We start from the raw sequence: 14,732 nt of genomic DNA on the forward strand, positions 1-14,732 counted from the left end.
TCTCGGGGCCTCGTGACAGCATTGAAGTCCCCTCCAAAGACAACCTGCCGACTTGTAAAAAGGTAGGGCTTGATCCTCATTAAGAGACACTTCCGTTCCCACTTAGATTGGGGACCATAGATGTTAATGAGCCGGAGCTCTTGTCCCTTCATGAAGACATCTAAGATCATGCACCTCCCCATTTCTAACTCAATAACCCGTCGGCTTCTCTGGGACTCTGCAGACCTGGGGGGAGTAGGAGCCACATTGCTGCAACTCCTTGTGGAGTGTCTCACCCCCGAATCCTCTGATGTGCAGGCTGGTTGCTGGTTCCTTCTGCCCCCCGCCAGCCTGGTCCGGGAAGCAGAAGCCTGGGACTTGGCTCCCTCACTCATCCCAGGAAACCCACTCCCTCCCTGGGTAAGAGAGAGAGCTGGTCCCTGGGTGGAGAGGTGGTGGTTCTCAGGAGCTCAGGAGCACACAGCAGGTTCAGCAGGGACCGCACCCACAATTATCACAAAGAGCAGCAGCTGAGCAGAGCAGCACACACTTTCCTGCTGGAGCAGTCACTGTGTACATACATTACATTACTGATCCTGAGTTACCTCCTGTATTATACTCCAGAGCTGCACTCACTATTCTGCTGGTGCAGTCACTGTGTACATACATTACATTACTGATCCTGAGTTACATCCTGTATTATACTCCAGAGCTGCACTCACTATTCTGCTGGTGCAGTCACTGTGTACATACATTACATTACTGATCCTGAGTTACATCCTGTATTATACCCCAGAGCTGCACTCACTATTCTGCTGGTGCAGTCACTGGGTACATACATTATATTACTGATCCTGAGTTACCTCCTGTATTATCTTCCAGAGCTGCCCTCACTATTCTGCTGGTTCAGTTACATCCTTTGTCCGCACTGGGATTGATCTTAGGTACCTGTGGACCAGTGATGTCATGTTTATGGCAGTGATGCCACCCCGTGTAATATGGGGCTTCCAGGCTTCATAAACAGTCGGGTTCTGGGTATTGTGGAGTTGTGGCGCAGTTCTCTACCAATGTATGTTATGTCACCAGTGTGAATGCTGAATTAGAGGTGATGGTCGTCGTTATGACATGGAGATGGTCGCGGCTCAGTTTCCTCATAAGATTTGCTGACGACACCAAACTATGCAGGATATAAACCCTGACCCTGACATTACAATATTACAGGACAATCTGGATGAGACTTCTGATGGAAAACACTTGTCAGATGAGATTACTGTAGATTAAAGTAGAGTAATCACCAAGGACGGAGGAATCCTATAGCTGCATTCACATTAGATTGGAGAATACTCAGTGTCAGGAATATGATGCATTTGATTCTATATATTATCACACACACCGAGGTCTCCTACATCCATTAGGTCTGTGTAAGACACACGCTGTGGGCTTTTTGACCCCCCTCCCAGCTTCTTCTCACTACACTCTCTGTCTGTGTAATTCTATGCCACTCTCCCCCCGTCCCTCAAGCAGAGCGACACGCACAGTGTTTTTCTAAGCTCAGCGCCTAGCAGAAACGGAGAAACTGATTACTACTTAACCGGGTCACCCAGCTACCCCATATGTAGACTTAAGTGGAAGCTAACCTTGTGAGAAGACATGTAATACTTTCGTCGTCACTCTACGAGGTTCCCAGCGTACGCTATGGTGGTTATGAGTTTTAATAAAGTTCGGAGTCTCTTTGGAATGGGGAGTGGAGTCCATGGCGCAGCCCACTCAGTGATGTCATGACCAGGGGATTATAAGATAGTGGGACCTCATTTTGCACTAGTCTTTGCCCAGGGAGTCAGCTAAGAGAGACTCTGTGATGCATTTTGATGTCACCCTTCCCCCCACGCCACATGGTCAGCCATGATATGAGAGACCTGTAAGTTTCTTTTCTTCTTTTAATCCCTTTTTATTTGTAATTGCCTTGTACATACTATGATCATGATGATGATACTATGATCATTTTGGTAATATCTTTTTATATACTTGTGTAAACACTGCCTAATCTTTTTTGGAGTAAAAGTTATAATATTTTCTAGCTTCGTTTTCCTTGCTCTAAAATGTTTTCTTTTTAAGTCCTCTGAAGTAAATTACGCTACTGATTGGGTTGGCTCCTGACCCGTCATTAATCATAGTAATAGGAGCTGGTGGCAGCAGATCTTACTGAGCTTGTCGGGTATAGCTGGCAGTGACAGACGGCGTTTCATAATTATAATTCCTGCCTGAGTGGGAGTAGTTATATCGCCCTCGTTGCAGTGTGCCCAATAGCCACTACATAGCAAGGCAGCCTTACTGGTGACTAATTATCCTAGGTGTAGTTCCCTGACTGACCTGAGGGTAAGGGGCGCCAGAGAGCTCCAAGTTCCAAGCCGGGACTGGGAAGTGGGGTGTAAATTAATCCCTGAAGAAAATTGGGGCAACCAAACACCCCCAATTCATGACACTCGGGATACTCCTATTTTACACAGAATGGAGGCCTCTCCTATATTACACAGGATGGGGGCCTCTCCTATATTACAGAGGATGGAGGCCTCTCCTATATTACACAGCATGGATGCCTCTCCTTTGTTACACAGGATGGAGGTCTCTCCTATATTACAGGGGATAGAGGCCTCTCCTATATTACACTGGATGGAGGCCTCTCCTATATTACAGGGGATAGAGGCCTCTCCTATATTACAGGGGATGGAGACCTCTCCTATATTACAGGGGATGGAGGCCTCTCCTATATTACATGGGATGGAGGCCTTTCCTATATTACAAGGGATGAAGGACTCTCCTATATTACACAGGATGGAGACTTCTCCTGTATTACACAGGATGGAGGCCTCTCCTGTATTACACGGGTTGGAGACCTCTCCTATGTTACACGGGATGAAGGCTTCCCCTGTATAACATGGGACGGAGGCCTCTCCTATATTACGCAGGAATTCGACCTCTCCTATATTACACAGGATGGGGGCATCTCCTATATTACACAGGATGGAGACTTCTCCTGTATTACACGGGATGGAGACCTCTCCTGTATTACACGGGATGGAGGCCTGTCCTATGTAACACAGGATGAAGGCTTCTCCTGTATAACATGGGACGGAGGCCTCTCCTATATTACACAGGAATTAGGCCTCTCCTATATTGCATGGGATGGAGGCCTCTCCTATATTACACGGGATGGAGGCCTCTCTTATGTTACACGAGATGGAGGCCTCTCTTATATTACACGAGATGGAGGCCTCCTATATTACACGAGATGGAGGCCTCTCCTATATTACACGGGATGGAGGCCTCTCCTATAATACATGGGATGGAGGCCTCTCTTATATTACACGGGATGTAGACTTCTATATTACACTGGATGGAGACTTCTCCTATATTACACGGGATGGATGCCTCTCCTGTATTACACGGGATGGAGGCCTCTCCTATATTACACAGGAATTAGGCCTCTCCTATATTACATGGGATGGCGGCCTCTCCTATATTACACGGAATGGAGGCTTCTCTTATATTACACTTAACAGAGGTATCTCCTATATTACACAGGATGGAGACCTCCTGTATTACACAGTATGGAGGCCTCCTGTATTACACGGGATGGAGGCCTCTCCTATATTACACGGGAGGGAGGCCTCTCCTTTATTACACGGGATGGAGGCCTCTCCTACATTAAATGGGATGGAGGCCTCTTATATTACACGGGATGGAGGCCTCTCCTATATTACATGGGATGGAGACCTTTCCTTTATTACAGGGGATGGAGGTGGAGCGCCCCCAGACGCAGGGCCGCGGGGTACTCGGTACCGGGCCTCTCTGTCTCGGTCCTGGGGTTGTCACGGTGGCTAGACCCGGTCTGTGACCCTGCTAAGGGGCGTCCAATGAAAGGTGTGATGATGGTGCGTGGTGCAGGTCGCGATGAATAACGGGGACACAGGGTTGCAGTCTCTTTACCTCTTTACTGAAGGCTTCGAGATCCTCAATCCAGAGTACTGCTAACAGGGCTGGCTGAGACCGGCCGGTCCGATGGCACATCCAGAGTTCCCTTTGCAGGTGGAAATCTGTGCCTACCTTCTAGCGCCTGTGTGTTGTAGTACCTCCCTGCTGAGCACCACGGGATAGTCCTCACAACTGTTGTGTCTGTTTCTGATGTTCTTTCTCATAACTTGTATCTGTTCTGATGTTCTTCTCCGTCCCCCAGATGATATGGCTAGGACGCACCCGTATGACGGGTAGGCCTGGAGTTCTTCCGGGACCCTAGCGTCGCCCCTCTCCCACAATTGCCCCCTATGTCTGCTTAGGTGATTTTGGTGAGACAGCCAACCTATAATTAACTGCCCTGCCGTTGGTTTGAAGTAATGCTTGGAGCCCAATACTTCCTCGGCGTTCCGGCCACCGGCTACGCGCCTCAGTAGGATGTTGCCTCGGTCTCACAGCACGACTCCTACTGGTGTTATCTCCTTTTTGCTACGATCTCGTTTCTCACTTCTCCACAATAAACCCCGCTTCTTGTCCTTTCTTGGGATGCCACTGCATTCAAGTGCAGGCGTGGCTCCGTAACGTTCTGTTCGCTAGGTCACTGTCAGGATCCCACCCCTGACAGAGACCCCCCTGAATCTTCCCCTGCAACACCCTCTGCCACAGGATGTTGCCTGGTTCCAACCCAGTCAGCTTCTGTCTAACTTCCTATCCAACCCCCAGTTTTACCAGATTGTGAGGAGTGGCCTAATACATAGCACCCTTAGCTCCCCCTGGAGGCCAGACTGTGAAGTGTATTGGTGTCTGTGATACCTGGTCAGGTGAACTCCTTCAGTGCCATCAGACGTACCATCACTCCCCTGAGCGGCGGAGCGTCAGTACTGCAACGACCAGGACTCTGGGGCGCTGCACTGGCCTCTCCTATATGACAGGGGATGGAGGCCTCTCCTATATTACACGGGATGGAGGCCTCTCCTATAATACACGGGATGGTGGCCTCTCCTATATTACACGGGATGGAGGCCTTTCCTATATTTCACGAGATGGAGGCCTCTCCTATATTACACGGGATGGAGGCCTCTTCTATATTACACAGGATGGAGGCCTCTCCTATATTACACGGGATGGAGGTCTCTCCTATTTTACATGGGATGGAGGTCTCTCCTATATTACACGGAATGGAGGCCTCTCTTATATTACACGGGATGGAGGCCTCTCCTGTATTATAAGGGATGGAGGCCACTCCTATATTACGCGGTATGGAGGCGTCTCCTACATTACAAGGGATGGAGGCCTCTCCTACATTACACGGGATGGAGACCTCTCCTCTATTACACGGTATGGAGGCCTCCTGTATTACACGGGATGGAAGCCTCTCCTATATTACACGAGATGGAGGCCTCTCCTACATAACACGGGATGGAGGCCTCTCCGACATTACACGGGATGGAGGCCTCTCTTATATTACACGGGATGGAGGCATCTCCTACATTACACGGGATGGAGGCCACTCCTATATTACACGGAATGGAGGCCTCTCCTTTATTACAGGGGATCGAGGCCTCTCCTATGTTACACAGGATGAAGGTCTCTCCTATATTACACAGGATGGAGGCCTCTCCTATAACACACGGGATGGAGGTCTCTCCTTTATTACACGAGATGGAGGCCTCTCCTATAATACATGGGATGGAGGCCTCTCCTATATTACACAAGATGGAGGCTTCTCCTATATTACACGGGATGTAGACTTCTCCTATAATACATGGGATGGAGACCTCTCCTATAATACACGGGATGGAGGCCTCTCCTATATTACACGGGATGGAGACCTCTCCTATATTACACGGGATGGAGGCCTCTCCTATATTACACGGGATGGAGGCCTCTCCTATACTACACGGGATGGAGGCCTCTCATATAATGAAAGGTTGGAAAAATTGAGCTTGCATAGCTTAGAATACAAACGCCTCAGAGGAGATCTCATTTACATGTATAATATATGTATGTGGTCAGTACAGAGGACGGCACAGGACTTATTCCTTCCAAGGACCATACTGAAGACCAGGGGGCACTCATTATGGTTTGTACAAAGGCGATTCCGGCACCTAAATAGGAAAGGGTTCTTTACAGTCAGAGCAGTCAGACAGTGGATTCCGACCAAGAGGAAGTAATGGCCGACACTATAACAGCTTTTAAGAAAGGGTCAGACAATTTGCTCAGGACACAAAACATTGTGGGTTATAGCTAAATTAGTGATGAAATGTACAATTGGTGGAGAAAGGTTGGACTTGATGGACCAGGGACTAATTTATACCGATGTAACTGTGTAATATCAGAGTTGGAAGGGACCTCCTGGGTCATCTTGTCCAACCCCTGGCTCAATGCAGGAGTCACTAAACCATCTCAGACAGATGTCTGCCCAGCCTCTGTGTGAAGACTTCCATTGAAGGAGAACTCACCACCTCTCGTGGCCGCATGTTCCACTCATTGATCACCCTCACTGTCACCCTGCTAATATCTAATCTATATCTTCTCTCTTTCAGTTTTATCCCATTGCTTCTCGTGTTTCTATGTGCAAATGAGAATAGTGATGACCCTGCTACACTGTGACGGCCCTTCAGATATTTGTAGACAGCTATTAAGTCTCTTCTTAGCCTTTATTTTGCAGCTAAACATTCCCAGATCCTTTTATTTGTTCCTCGTAGGACACCTCCTCCGCTCACCATCCTGGTCCCGTCTTCTCTGAACTTGCTCCAGTTTTTCAATGTTTTTTTTTTTAAATGTGCTGCCCAGAACTAGACCAAGTATTCCAGATGAGGCCTGACCAAGGAGGAGTAGAGGGGATAATTACTTCACGTGACCTAGATTCTATGCTTCTCCTAATACATCCTAGAACTGTGTTTGCCTTTGTTGTTGCTGTATCACACTGCTGACTCCTGTGCAGTCTGTGATCTATTAGTATACCCAAGAATTTTTCACACGTTATGTTGCTTAGATCTATTCCTCCCATTCTATAGACGTACCGTATTTTCTGGTGTATAAGACAACAGGGCGTATAAGACGACCCCCAACTGTTCCATATAAAATATGGAGTTTGGGATATACTCGCCGTATAAGGCGGGGGTCATCTTATACGCCCAGTCATCTTATACGGCGTGTGCGGTGCGGATGGTTCCCAGGATCTGGAGGAGAGGAGACTCCACGACCGCGACGTCATCGAAGGTCCTTCGCTCAATGCATCCTTAGGAAGGCCGCCGCTTGCACCGCTGAGAGCCGGGGGCCATCGGGGGGTAAGTATATCCCATGTTTTTTATTTATATTCTTTTTTTTTTACATGAATATGGATCCCAGGGCCTGAAAGAGAGTATCCTCTCCTCCAGACCCTGGGAACCATCTAGGACCGCTCCCTGAACACACTGTACCCGAGGTATAAGATGACCCCTGACTTTTGAGATGATTTTCAGGGGTTAAAAAGTCGTCTTATATGCCGGAAAATACGATAATTTTAATTTTTCTTTCCCAGATGTAAAATCTTGCATTTCTCCCTGTTAAAAACCATTCTGTTAGGTGTTGCCCACAGTTCCAGTATCTTTAGATCTTTTTGAATCCTCTCTCTCTCTTCTCTAGTATTAGCTTTCCCCCTATATCTGTATCAGCAGCAAATTTTAATCATTTTACCCTCAGTTCCTGCATCTACATCATTGATAAAAGTGGCCTGTGGTACTCCATTTGAGAAATTCTTCCAACTGGATGTGCAACCATTTATCACCACTCTTTGAGTACTAACACTGAGCCAGTTATTAACCAACCTAACCGTAGCCTTGTCAATCCCATTGGTCATTTTTTCAATAAGGATAGTATGAGATACTTTATCAAATGATTTTCTGAAGTCATGATTTACTATATCTACTACATTTCCTGATCCACCCAGTCAGTGATTCCATTATAGAAGGAAATTAGATTAGTCTGGCATGACTTGTTTGCTGTAAACCTGTCACGAATCCACACCGCTGCACCCAATTTGTCACGATCCACACCGTGACCGTCACCCCTACGTCACGGATCGGGGTGACTTTAGGCCAACAGACGGCTATCACATGTGCAGGGGGGCTTATCTTAGTTATCCCTCCACTGCTACAATGTGATGAAAAAACACACACAAGGCTATTGGCCTCTTAGTTTACCGCAGGGGCTTATTTTAGGTATCCCACTGCTCTTCAATATACCACGAACTGCAGGGATTTATGTATATCCCACTTACAGTTCCACTTGAAACTTGCAGCCCTCTGGTGCCCCCCTTTCTCTCAGGTCAGATTAGGTACTGCACCTAGGGTGATTAGTCGCCAGAAAGGCTGCCTGCTTTGTACTGGCTAATGGGCATGCTGCAGCGAGGCGATATAAATACTCCCTCTCAGGCAGGAACAATAATTATCAACGCCGCAGTCGCTATGACTCTCAACTACCCAGTACAACGGTATGCTGCCACCAGCTTCGATTAAACGGGTCCGAAGCTAACCAAAAACAGTAGCATAATTCCCTTCAGAAGGCTTAAGGTACATTTTAGAACAGGAGAACGGAAACTAGTAATTTATATATTTTACTCCGAAAAGGCAGTGTTTACAAAAGACATATAAAGATGTTACAATATGAGACAATTGAAATATACAAGGTAATTATAAAAATAACAGGGATTAAATAACAAAGGTAAAACTCACATGTTCTCAGTTATTCAGGCAAAACCATGCTGGCAGGCAGACCCCAGATGTCCCAGTGCATAGTACAGCTCCTCAGGCAAAAACTGCTGACTCTCTGGGCTGGGTTAAGAGTATAGAGACTTATATACTCTAGCCTCAGGGCATCACTAAAGGGCTGGTTAATTATATGCACTGAGGTCAGAGATCTTTACGTTCTGAGACTCTGGAGACAAAGACATTCCTGACTGAGAAGGGAGGGACCATAGGTGGCTTTGCAGGATTGGTCACCTGCAGTTTAAAGCCACATCCTGCTCATACACAAGCTTCAGGTTACCCAGTGTCTGCCATGTGTTTTTGGGACCATGGTCAGAAGTGCAAAAATCCGTCAGCTATGGTTTTTACATTATCGTGACATACATTTTCCTCACACCTCCCCCATCTGGTGTGCGCTACGGAGGCAGGACTGCTCGGTGCTCCTCCATGCGCACCTCAGCAGGTTCACCCCGGTGGGACAGTCAATCTGCATTTCCATGCTCCCTGCCCATTTTGTGTTCAATGGTGAAGTCAAACTGCTGAAGGGCAAGGCTCCAGCGTAGCAACCTGCCGTTGGTTCCACACATGGCATTTAGCCAGAGCAGAGGGTTGTGGTCAGTCACCACCGTGAAGGCACGGCCGTACAAGTAGGGCTGCAAGCGCTGCAGGGCCCAGACTATGGCCAGGCACTCCTTCTCGATGGTGGAGTAGGCCACTTCCCTCGGCAAAAGTTTCCGGCTCAGGTACAACACGGGGTGCTCTTGGTCCTCCGAGTCAACCTGGCTGAGCACAGCACCGAGGCCAAACTCGCTGGCGTCAGTCTGTACCAAGAACGGTCGACTGCTGTTGACTGCTTTCAACACAGGAGCGTTCCACAGTGCTGTTTTCAACGCCTGGAAGGCCCCCTCACAGCTGTCGGTCCAGTTGAAGATGTGGGGTAGCTTCTTCCTGGTGAGGTCCGTCAAAGGTTTTGCCAGGCTACTATAGTGCTGTACGAAGCGCCTATAGTACCCTGCAGTGCCCAGGAAGGACATCACCTGTTTCTTGGTCCTGGGAGTGGGCCAGTCCACGATCGCTCCCACTTTCTCAGGCTCTGGCTTTAGGGTGCCTCTGCCTACCCGGTGTCCCAGGTAGTGAACCTCCCTCATGCCCATCTGGCACTTTCCCGGTTTGATAGTCAGCCCAGCTTGGTGAATTCGCCTGAGCAGCTCCTCGAGATGCTGCAGGTGTTTCTCCCAGGAGGAACTGAAGATGGCAATGTCATCCACGGCGTACTCCTCCAGTCCCTGAAGCAGGAGGTTGACCATCCGCTGGAAAGTGGCAGGGGCATTCTTCATGCCGAAGGGCATGACCGTGGACTCGTACAGTCCAAAGGGTGTGATAAAGGCTGACTTCTCCTGCGCCTCGGGGCTCAGGGGAATCTGCCAGTATCCTCGACTCAGATCCATTATTGTCAGGTATTTTGCGCCAGCTAACTTCTCAAGCAGCTCCTCGATGCGCGTCATTGGGTGCGCGTCAGAGGCTGTAATGGCGTTAAGCCCCCTGTAGTCCACGCAGAACCGGGTAGTCCGATCCTTCTTTGGCACAACACTACAGGTGAGGCCCACGCACTCTTTGACCGTCGAATCACCCCCAGCTGTAACATCTCATCGATCTCCTGGCGCATAACCTGCTGCATCTGGTCGGAGATTCGATAAGGTGTTCGCCGTAGTGGGGCATGATTCCCGGTGTCCACCTCGTGGACTGCTAACTCAGTCCTTCCAGGTCGGTTGGAGAAAACGGCCCGGAAGGGTTCTAGTTTGGTCCGCAACTGCAACCGCTGGGGTTCGGTTAGTGAGGCGCTTACTTCCACATCCTTGATGGACCCACCGGCCTTGGCTTGGGCCAGCATGTCCAGGAGGGTGTCTTCCTCCCCGTCTTCGGGCAAGCTGCAGACCGGTAGGACAAAAGGTTCACGTTCGTGATGAGCCTTCATCATGTTGACGTGAAAGGCCTTTCGCCTACCCCGAGAGTGGTCAAGCGTGACCACGTAGGTGACCGGGTTGAGCTGTTGGTGGACGACGTACGGGCCCTCCCAGGCTGCCTGAAGCTTATCCGTTGGTACGGGGACCAGCGCCCACACCTTTTGACCCACGTGGTAGGTCCGCTCCCGGGCGTTCTGGTCGTACCAGTGCTTCTGGTCAGCCTGAGCCTGCGTCATGTTGTCATGCACCAATTGCGTCAAGGTCTGCATCTTGTCACGGAAGCGCATGACACACTCCACTATGGACACTTCGGAAGGGTTCGGCTCCTCTTCCCAGGATTCTCTTACCAATCCAAGGAGTCCCCGGACTCGCCTGCCGTACAGGAGCTCGAAGGGGGAGAACCCCGTCGAGGCCTGCGGAACCTCTCGGTAAGCAAACATCAGGTTTGGGAGGTACTGCTCCCAGTCGCGCCCTTGTGTCTCAACCAGCATGCGTAGCATCTGTTTGAGGGTACCATTGAAGCGTTCACACAAGCAATAATTATCAACGGCTCAGTCCCTACAACGACTCCCAACTACCCAGTACAACGTTATGCTGCCACCAGCTTCGATTAAACGGGTCCGAAGTTAACCCAAAACAGTAGCGTAACTCCCTTCAGAAGGCTTAAGGTACGTTTTAGAACAGGAGAACGGAAACTAGTAATTTATATATTTTACTCCAAAAAGGCAGTGTTTACAAAAGACATATAAAGATGTTACAATATGAGACAATTGAAATATACAAGGTAATTATAAAAATAACAGGGATTAAATAAGAAAGGTAAAACTCACATGTTCTCAGTTATTCAGGCAAAACCATGCTGGCAGGCAGACCCCAGATGTCCCAGTGCATAGTACAGCTCCTCAGGCAAAAACTGCTGACTCTCTGGGCTGGGTTAAAGGTACCTTCACACTAAGCGACTTTGCAGCGAGAACGACGATGATCCGTGACGTTGCAGCCTCCTGGATAGCGATCTCGTTGTGTTTGACACGCAGCAGCGATCTGGATCCCGCTGTGATATCGCTGGTCGGAGCTAGAGGTCCAGAACTTTATTTCATCGCTGGTCACCAGCTGTCCATCGCTGGATCGGCGTGTGTGACGCCAATCCAGCGATGTGTTCACTTGTAACCAGGGTAAATATCAGGTTACTAAGCGCAGGGCCGCGCTTAGTAACCCGATATTTACCCTGGTTACCATTGTAAAAGTAAAAAAAAAAAACACTACATACTCACATTCTGATGTCTGTCACGTCCCCCGGCTTCCACAGGGTTACGCGCTGCTGCTCAGAGCTTCCTGCACTGAATGTGTCAGCGCCGGCCATAAAGCAGAGCACAGCGGTGACGTCACGCGGCCCTGCACTTAGTAACCCGATGTTTACCCTGGTTACCTGGGTGCTGCAGGGGGACTTCGGCATCGTTGAAGACAGTTTCGTTCCCCTGATCGTTGGTCGCTGGAGAGAGCTGTTTGTGTGACAGCTCCCCAGCGACCACACAACGACTTACCAACGATCACGGCCAGGTCGTATCGCTGGTCGTGATCGTTGGTAAGTCATTTAGTGTAATGGTACCTTAAGAGTAGAGACTTATATACTCTAGCCTCGGGGCATCACTAAAGGGCTGGTTAATTATATGCACTGAGGTCAGAGATCTTTACATTCTGAGACTCTGGAGACAAAGACATTCCTGACTGAGAAGGAGGGACCACAGGTGGCTTTGCAGGATTGGTCACCTGCAGGTTAAAGCCACACCCTGCTCACACACAAGCTTCAGGTTACCCAGTGTCTGCCATTTGTTTTTGGGACCATGGTCAGAAGTGCAAAAATCCGTCAGCTATGGTTTTTACATTATCGTGACATACATTTTCCTCACAAAACCCATGCTGGCTATGGTAAATAACTGTACTCTTATCCAAGTACTTACATACATGCAGTTTAATAATTTGTTCACAGATCTTTACTGGTATAGAAGTAAGGCTCACAGGCCTATAGTTCCCTGGGTCCACCTTCTACCCCATTTTTGAAAGTAGGGACAATATTTGCCCATCTCCAATCTTCTGGGATTTCTGTTCTCCAGGAATGTTCAAAGATTCTGGCTAGTGGTTCTGCAATTTCCTCTGCTAACTCTTTCAGTACCCTAGGATGTAATTAGTCTAGACCAGCAGATGTAAATTCATGTAAATTAGTTAAGTGTTCCCTCACCATCTCTCTGTTTATAGATAGTGTGGATTCTTCCAATCCTTCAATAGTACAGTGAAGATCAGATGTTACATTTATTTTCTGAGACAAAGATGCAAAACAACAATATAAAAGTTGAGTCTTCTCAGTATAATTTTTAACCATTTAACTCTTTTCACCCTGTAAAAATCCTATAGCATCTTTGACTGTTCTTTTACTTTTGACATAACCCCAAAATCCTTTTTGTATTGCTTTTGATGTCTCTTACAAGCCATAATTCATTATCAGCTTTAGATAATCTGATGCGTGCCCTGTAGGTTCAGGAGAGAGGAGGGTCCCTCCTGATTTTTTGGGTTTCTTGTAATCTCATTGCTTCTGCTTTTCAGGCCCATGGATCCCTGGAGTCACACGGTCGCTGCAGAAGCTGCTTTCTATGAGGGATCCAGCAGCTCTGGGCCTGAGCGAGGGGCTGAAGACTGTGACCACCAAAATGTATGGGCACAAGGTTCTCTGTGATCTGCTCTCCACTCAGGATGTCTGGACTTCCTGCCCTGGCATAGACAAAAACCATGGGGGCCATTCCAGGTGCTTCTCTTCAGATTGTGGATATACAACCTCCAAACTGGTACATGAAACAGTAAGCGAGTGCCTCACTCTTCTCATGGAGCTCGAATATGAGAAGGAGAGGTTGCAAAGGGAGATGGACGCTCAAGGTGTCTCATTAGGTGGTCAGCAGGAGCCAAATCTGAACCAGATCCACAGCTCCATTGCCAAAGCAGAAACTATGACCACTAAGTGGCCAATTGAAACTGACAAGAATCCATCAACAGCAGTGGATACTGATGAGCCACCAGTCGGACAGACCAATCCACGTCCTCTCATCTGTTTCCTTCTTGGCGAGTGGAAGTTGCTGCAAACTCTGTTACGAGCAGCCACACGTGAAACGACAGCCGCTGCTTCTTCCTGCTACTGCTGGCGGTGTCAGGAGCTCAGGAAAGCGCTGTGTGAAGGTCATGTACCGATGTGGTGGAATGTTTACTCCTCAACTTCCCCCGTTTCTCTGCAGACCTGGATCAAGGGTTTACACCTGCGCCTAAAGCTTCTCTCCACATACATTTCTCAGCCCTCACCTCTCAACGTCAGCTATAACATGAGTGTCTTCCAGCATCCGCATCACCTCCTCCACAGCCTCCTGCAGGGACAGGCACTGGAAGACCACCGAGAGCTGGAACGCTACCATCTACGGGTGCAGGTATGGGGAAGTACATTAAGTACTGAAGGGGTCTGTTGGCCAATGTCAAGATATTACAATAGCCCTGTGCTGCTATAATAGAAGTCGCCGTAGCCTAGCCACCATATAAGAAGGAGGACTGTAGTCTAGCCACCACCATATAAAAGGACCACCTGAGCCTAGCCACCGCAAAAGAAAGCTTAGCCACTACTCCCTACACTATAAGATGGACAACCTAAGCTTGGCCATGAAAACCTGTAATGTATAAGGAGGCCTACTTGAGTTTAGCCACTGAAGCAGTGGTGGGTGTAGTGGCTATGCTCTGGCAAACCCCTTTATAGAGTAGATTAAGTCATGGCTAAGCTCAAGTGGTCCTTCTTACACAATGTAGGGCATACAAAAAGGACTCCCCAAACATAGCCACCACTTGCTATACTGCGTAAGAGGGAACAAGATAGTCTAGCCACCTCTACCTACACTGTATAAGGAGGGCTGCCTGAGCGTAGCCAGCACATACTATACTGTATAGGGGGACTACCTATATTTAGCCACTGATCCCTACCCTATATAAGGACCACCTGAACCTAGCCACCACTTACTATACT

General features: G+C 48.5%; 1 protein-coding gene across 1 annotated transcript in view; it reads left to right on the forward strand.

Annotated features, from left to right (window-relative positions):
• The window catches only part of DNHD1 (dynein heavy chain domain 1), a 458,413-nt gene that overhangs the window by 389,065 nt on the left and 54,616 nt on the right, over positions 1–14,732 (forward strand). The window contains exon 42 of the mRNA XM_077299004.1: positions 13,283–14,148. Coding sequence (XP_077155119.1) covers positions 13,283–14,148 — 866 coding nt within the window. The remainder of the gene's footprint in view (positions 1–13,282; positions 14,149–14,732) is intronic.

This window comes from Ranitomeya variabilis, chromosome 3 (assembly GCF_051348905.1).
Source record: "Ranitomeya variabilis isolate aRanVar5 chromosome 3, aRanVar5.hap1, whole genome shotgun sequence".
NCBI lineage: Eukaryota > Metazoa > Chordata > Amphibia > Anura > Dendrobatidae > Ranitomeya > Ranitomeya variabilis.